The following is a 7,397-nucleotide window of genomic DNA, read 5'->3' as shown; positions in this document are numbered from 1 at the left end:
GGTGAATCTGTTCAACGCCCACAAAGATCAGGCCTCTCTAGCTATTATTTCTCTAACAATGAACTTCTAGTTGGCAGCTGCAAAAGGATCAAAGATACGCCAAGGATGGAGGAAACACCCTGAAGAATATATTATGTTAAACATTGATGCGTCTTATGATGATGATAATGGTTGTGGAAGTACAAGGGATGATTGCAGCAACAAATAATTATATTCCCCACCTGGTAGATGCCCCAATGGTGGAAGCATATGCGTTGAAGGAAGGGTTGATGTTAGCCCAACATATTGGAGGTAACCATCTTATTGTTCAATCTGATTGCATGGAAGAGGTTGAAATTACGAAGAATAGAGGATTCACGGCTAACTCAGCGGCGGCAATATATGATAAATGTAACATTGTGTGGGGTGGCTTTTTGGAGATTTCTATGGAACATTTAAGTAAGGAAGCAAACTAGGTGGCACATGAATTAGCTAGGCAAGCTTTGCTCACAAAAGTTTTTTGTACGTGGGACGATGATCTTTCTAGTTTTATTGTTCCTCTTTTAGCAAATGATGTAACTTTACTCAATCATGCCTACGGGTTTGATAAAAAAAAAAAGAAAGGAGTCCTAGACTAACTAGATGTGATGGTACGACGCAGATGCAACCAGTTTGAATTCTACTTTTCCTTTGGGGTCAAGGACTTATGGATGCACCACAACCGCTCGTACACCAAAGGATCAGCTCATAGAACTTTTTTATGATCATATATGTAGCGTAGACTTGCCCAGGCTTATTCAAGTATAGTAATCACGCTAAGTTGATTGATCCGCTTATTTTAATAATATATAGATATATAGATCTCGATTGCTTATGTAATAAATGTAATAGCTTTACAAAATGTTTTTTTGAAGCGGCTTTTTTTTACTCAGACCATAGCACTCTCGATCAAGCTCAGAAACAAAAACTGACTGTATATAGCACTCTCGATCCAGCTAAGAAATGACGGATGGAAAGCGCGGTTGCCCTCGGAAATGACTACACGTCGATCGACTGATTTCAGTTTGTGTTACAGCCGATTTTTTTCAACCAGGGCCTTGTTTAGATGTGAAAATTTTTTGAATTTGCTACTGTAGCACTTTCGTTTATTTGTGGTAAATATTGTCCAATCATAGACTAACTAGGATCAAAAGATTCGTCTCGCGATTTACAGTTAAACTGTGTGATTAGTTTTTGTTTTTATCTATATTTAATGTTTCATATATGTGCCGCAAGATTCGATGTGACAGAAAATCTTATAAACTTTTTGGATTTCGGGGTGAACTAAACAAAAGGCCCAGGTGAATTAATACTCGAGATTCGATTCGACACATTGTGTTTGTGTTTCGGTCATTTTTTTTTTCAACCGCTCAAAAGAGGACACATGCACACGGCACCAATTAGTACGAAAAAAAAAACAAAGAATACAAATGATTTTTTTCGATGGCGAAAGACAATTTCTTAAAAAAAAAAGAAGCAAACTAAAAAGTGTCAGTCAACTGATCAGAAGTTAGAACGTATAAAGTAGTGAGCTAAAACCAACTGAACCCGTGATCATAAAACATCAACAAGCTAGCTTCCAGGTTTTTATCTCATTCTACAGGAAAGATCCGTCCATTTAACAGCAATTAGTCTTCAAGAGTTCGAATCCTATGCATGCCAGGAGGCGGCACCATGCACTTTGGTTTGTTCTTCAATTCTGCATGCAGGGGTGTTGTTGGTTGGTCTTTGAACAAAGCTACCTGAGTGTCCATGTCATTGACACTATTGGCTTTATTCTTCACCCAACATTTACTTAGGGCCTGTTTAGTTTGCACCCTGAAAAGTTTTTAGGATACTCTATCACATGTTTAACTATAGTAACTAGTGTCTAATCATAGATTACCTAGACTTAAAAGATTTGTCTCATAAAATACATACAAGTTGTGTAATTAAATTTTTTATCTATATTTAGTGCTCCATATATGTATCTAAACATTTGATAGGCTAGCATGAAAAGTTTTTGGGTTGGAACTAAACAAGGCCTTACATTCATCCTATCATGCCCAAGGAAGCGATGGTCAAGATGTGTTATATTACTACGGATGCAGTCGAGTATTCCAAAGAAACGAAGCAGCAGTTGTGTGTTGGAATGACTTCCAAATTCATCGAATAAGATGTCAACGTCTCTTGACAAATTTTCACTTGGTCAAGAAGCACTGGCCCCCATCCTTTGGATCTCTGAATGCAGATCAGGAGCCTAAGATAATCGAAAGCAAATGTGATATACATATGCATTATCGCTAACCACCTAAATCAAAATTATTGAACATACTATAAAAGATTGATGGTTGAAAGGTGTCCAAATCTAATACTGACAAGCTGAAATAGCACTCAATAAGAAAATAAGCTTATATCCTCTGTAGCATAGATGTTCAGTAGTTGACCATCATTCAGGATTCAGGGCATGGAAAAATAATGCAGAACAGAGAGGAGAAAAGAACCCATCTTCATTGAAGCCTAAAGACTTCCTGTACAGCTCATTTGCCCTACAAATAGCAGGTCTGAGCTTTAGTTTTCAGTCAATTCAAATTGCACCCTTTTTTGAGGTAATGGAATTAAGGTTTCAGCTTCAGCCCTCTTCAAATAAGAGGCACCAGTCCACACTTATTACAAAATAAAAAACGTCTTGCACACCAAAGTTCCAAGCTTAAGAAACGATCCAAAAAATAGAAGGCATAGTAGAGCAGAATGCAACCCTCAAATCAACATCACAAACATCATCACCATTCGCTAATTAATTGTAGACATCCACGTTAGCATCTTAAATAATTAATCGAACTAAGAAAGCACTCAAGCTCCCTAGCTTAGCTTGTAACAGATCCAGCACATAAGACCCAAGACACATGGTGACCTAAACTGAAAGCTGAACACAGTAAACATGCACCTCGCTGGTCTACAAACACAAAACAACCAGAAAAAAAAAACAATTAAAACTTATGCCAACCTACTGAACACAATAAGACTGAAATTCTTAACGCTCAAAACTCTACTGCAGTTCACTGAAACCGGACTAGATTGAACCTAGATTAAACTGAACTATTTTGCCCAAAGATTCTACTGGACTTGAAATGAATAAAATTGAAAGTAAAAATCATTTTACCCACAGATTGTATTGGACTTGAAATGAATAAAACTGAAAATAGGTTCTAAAAAAATTAACCTCAACGTAAATAGAACTACAATTAAAATAGATCCTACTAAGCTGAACTGAACCTGAACTTCCAATGAAATAAAGTCTAAGCTCGAGCTGCTAATGAGCAAAGAAGAAACCAAACAGCTGGTCAACAAGAAAAGCACAACGACATGGTACTATGACCAGCCAGACTACTGAACATAGGAGCAACACAAGTATCATAGAGAAACCAAGTCTGAACTTCACAGACTAAAAAACTGCACTAAACAGACATACTACAACTGAAACTGAATGTACAAAAACTGAAAATTTATTACTGAAAATAATTAGTAAAATAAGACTAAAACTAAGAATAATTATTTTCAGTTTTATTGACACAGGTTTTATTATGTGCAATTAAAACTTATACTGAACATATAATTAAGATGACATAAACATAAAAAATGGAATAAAACTGAACTAATAACTAACATGAACATAAACTAAAGTCTGCAAACTAGAAACATGGAATTAAACTGAAAAATAAACTAAAACAAAACTAGAGTTAACTAAAAACTGAACCGATAACAATCCTGAACCTGAAACTGAATTGAAAAAGATAATGAAGCAGATATGGGTACAGCCTATATATGAGATAGTTTACATTGATATTTTCTTGCCAACATTTAAATTGACACGCGTATGAATTATTCCATCATTTTCCTTTCGCAGGAGCAGCAACTATGTGCAAGGGGTGAAAAGAGAAGGACAGAGGAGATTAACAAAGAATTACAACTAACACCAAGATCTCAAGCAATACTAGATTATGTGCATAGGAGTCTGAAAAATGATGAAGGCAAATTAAACCCTACATGTGAGCGGCTCGCCTACACATGCTTAGACATAGTAAACTAAAACTGCCTAATACAGTACTAGTAAATTCAAAGAATGAGCCCTAGAAGCCTGAAACTAGCTTCTTCAATCATCATCTCGATCATCAATCAACCGTAAACCAGCATATGATAAAAAAAACATAAACCAACACAGCATGACGGAACAAAAAGACCTCCAGAAACTCAGCCAGTGACCATGGTTTCTTGAACTTTCGTTCATTACCCATTTTAAAGATAAGTTTTCTCACTCAAAGAATTGTCTCAAGCAGACCCAAGAAACTGATTCTGAATGAAGAGGGAGATTAATCAGGACAGTAGGCTGGATTGGTGCAGGGGGCAACGCCATCTTGCAGTTCGCACGGAGCCAGGTGGGCTGAAGCTAAACAACGAAACAGGCCACACAACAAGAAGCCAGCCCAAAAAAACTGACCGATGATGAAAAATATAATCAGCCGACTGATAAATAGAAATTTCGAACATTAATAATAGCTATATTTAGCAAAGGTAATTTTTAAGTACAACCAACGATGGTTGTACATCATGACCAACTAGACCATCACAAAAGATACTAATTCCGTATCCCAAAAAAGGAATGCAAGCATTGATCTTATTCAGCCCAAAAGTGCAATAAGCTAACAAAGGTCTAGATGAATCCTCAGGTTTGCGACATTTATAGATACCAATCATTTCCACTCCATCAAAATCAACCATAAATACCCCAGCGATGCTTCCATCAAAAGCATGTCATAGTGCATAGATGTAATATCCGATTTCTTAAACAAAACTAATTATGCATAACTTGGGGATCTATGCTGAGAAACAGGTCATCAATATGTTATTTCATCTCTTTAATTTAAAGCTGCTTGTGCAATGTTTACTATCGTGTTTTATAAAGATTTCAGGCACAAGTCTATTGTCTGTTGACACCATTATTGCATCACATTAATTAAAGACGGAAATCCTTTTCTTCAATCGACTGATGAAATCAAAGTCGATTTTAATCGACGAAGCACATGAAGCAGCAACAATGGTGGCCAGAGTGGTGAGTGTTTCGGGCTGTTGGGGGAAGGAAACATTTATCACTGCTGGACTTAGCAGAAAAGGGGTTGTTGTTGGGGGTGGCAGGCAGATCACAGGCGTCCCAAGCGAGAGACCACCTCCTCCATAGTAGCGGGCCCCTGAAAGGGTAGAAAAGAAAGAGGTAATAATATAAACAAGCATATGTGCAGAAATTAAACTTGAAATTCAATTTGTATGGTGTTGGAAATCGCATCTTACATTGACGGGTAGACCAGCAAAGACCTTGAGCATTCCGCAGATAGTCTTGGACGACACAGCCAGCATTATGGGCATATCCTTACCCACCATTTTAGCCATCCCAACGACGCCGTGCCTATCAACAACTGGTCCACCTGACACGCCACTCATGCTAACGCAGTTCAGAAGAATCAGTTCGTGCACTACACCACCTGGTCCTTTTCCGAGCATTCGTTTGCCATCCTCCTCCCTTAACGCCTCGAGGAAATCATCAGGAGCCTCCCTTCAATTTGAGTAGACAAATATACGTAAAAATATATTAGTATATAATAGCCACCGATCGATGAGCAGGATTTGGTTTGTGAGACAAATGAAGGCCTACCGGATACATCCAGGTGAAGTGGCTGGAAGCCCTGCGAGAGAGATTTCATCCAACAAATTTTCCGGGTTGCAGTATCCAATTGTAACTGCAGGCTCGTTGACTTGAAGTGGAGATGTGAAGCTTAGCGCGAGAGAGAAAGCGCGCTCACTCCTCAGCCCTCGAACGCGGAGAACAGCAACGTCTGTGCCGCTATTGCCATTGATCACTGTAGCTTCAAATTCTTCCACTCCGACTCCCACCACCACCCTCCTTATGCGCACGGACACGGCATCTACCACCACATGCTGACACGTGAGAACAAGTGAGGTTGGAGGCCCATCCTTGATGATGAAGCCACTGCCATACGACATGACTGGTTCAGTGTCGGGTGGGGATGGTGACCTCTCAACGATCACGGCCACCACGCTCTTCCTCGAGCGCATAGCTCTCGAGAGAACCGCGTTATTGGGCCGTGTCTTCATCCTGCTGTAGTCGTGGTTCTGCAAGTGGGAGGAAGGCCCACCAAATAAAATAATTAATACAGCCCATAGAAGGAAGCCATTCAGTTGCAGGCCCAATAAGACCCAATCGAAATAAATGCCTAATAAACAAGTACGTAATAGGTAACTAAGTACTCCAACCAATGATTATGAAAGGGACGGATTAAACAAGCATTGGACACTATTACACTCTAACCTAAACTAGGGTTTAGGGGTTTTGGAGGGAGCGAGGCCGAAAAAGAGGAGCTTTTCTTAGCTCCAGCGATGAGCAAACCCGACCGTCCGTCGCCGGTAGCCGGCCGGAGATGTGGATCGGTGCAGAGTTTAAAAAAAAAGAAAAAGAGCATTCTTCGAACTCGAGCGGTTGTATCGCAGATGCTTTGGCGAGCAAACGTTGGCCCGAACCCGACAAGGAGTCGTATTTCCGACGAATCGGGTAAAAAAGATCGAGGAATGGTAGAGAGGGGGCGATACCTCCATGACGACGGGCGGGCAGGCGGCTTCGTGCTCCTAGATCTCTCGTCCCCGTCGGCCTCCTCGTACTCGTTCCCGTCGGTTAGTGGATTCTGTCCGTCCGGTCCAGTGAGAGGGGAGACGAGACGGAAGGAAGAGTGGTTGGTTGGGGTCAATGCAAGCCGTCAAGAAGAGGGGGTCTTGCGAGCGCGTGAGTGGGAGAAGGGAGGGTGCAGCGGCGCCGAGGACCGCGACCGGGCGGGCTGCGGCGGCGAGAGCAGCCGCCGTGGTCGGCAGGCGGCGGCCGGCGGGCGGGGCAGGAGGGTTCTCGAGGAGAAGGGGAGGGGCGAGGATCCGGGCCGCCGCGCGATGGGAGAAGCGGGGCGGGGCGGGGCGGCGTCTTGGAGTGGGTGCGGGTCCGCGGGGATTGGTAGAGTCGTGCGTGAGAGGGGGCGTCGGGTCTTGTCTCACTTTGCAAATTTTCAGGGCCTGGTTTAGTTTAAAAAAAAATTGTAAAATGGAAAAATTTGCATTTTCGTTTGACAAATATTATCTAATCATGGACTAACTAGGCTTAAAAGATTCGTCTCCTGATTTACGATTTACATGCAAACTGTACAATTAGTTTTTATTTTTATTATATATATAATGCTCCATACATGTGCCATAAGATTCGATATTACACGTACTCTTGAAATGTTTTTGGTTTTACGGTTGACTAGGCTGCGTGTGGGTGCTGGAAGCCTGAGGCTGGAGTTGGA

The 7,397-nt window shown here is 41.1% G+C and overlaps 1 protein-coding gene across 1 annotated transcript; it reads right to left on the bottom strand.

The window, feature by feature from the left end:
* On the bottom strand, positions 4,874-7,018 carry LOC110430070. The gene is made up of 4 exons (XM_021446987.1): positions 6,658-7,018; positions 5,705-6,183; positions 5,344-5,605; positions 4,874-5,243 (listed from the first exon to the last, which is right to left on the bottom strand). The coding sequence occupies exons 1-4, from the start codon at positions 6,661-6,663 to the stop codon at positions 5,196-5,198; spliced, it is 795 nt and encodes a 264-aa protein (XP_021302662.1). The 5' UTR covers positions 6,664-7,018; the 3' UTR covers positions 4,874-5,195.

The sequence above is a fragment of the Sorghum bicolor genome, chromosome 9 (genome assembly GCF_000003195.3).
Source record: "Sorghum bicolor cultivar BTx623 chromosome 9, Sorghum_bicolor_NCBIv3, whole genome shotgun sequence".
In the NCBI taxonomy this organism is placed as follows: Eukaryota; Viridiplantae; Streptophyta; class Magnoliopsida; order Poales; family Poaceae; genus Sorghum; species Sorghum bicolor.
This window is presented reverse-complemented; position numbering and strand designations above follow the sequence as displayed.

Coding starts and splice junctions, on each gene's coding strand:
- LOC110430070 (XM_021446987.1), bottom strand. Junction 5,606..5,704: donor ACTTCACCTGGATGTATCCG/GTAGGCCTTCAT, acceptor CTCAAATTGAAG/GGAGGCTCCTGATGATTTCC. Junction 5,244..5,343: donor TTGCTGGTCTACCCGTCAAT/GTAAGATGCGAT, acceptor CTACCCTTTCAG/GGGCCCGCTACTATGGAGGA.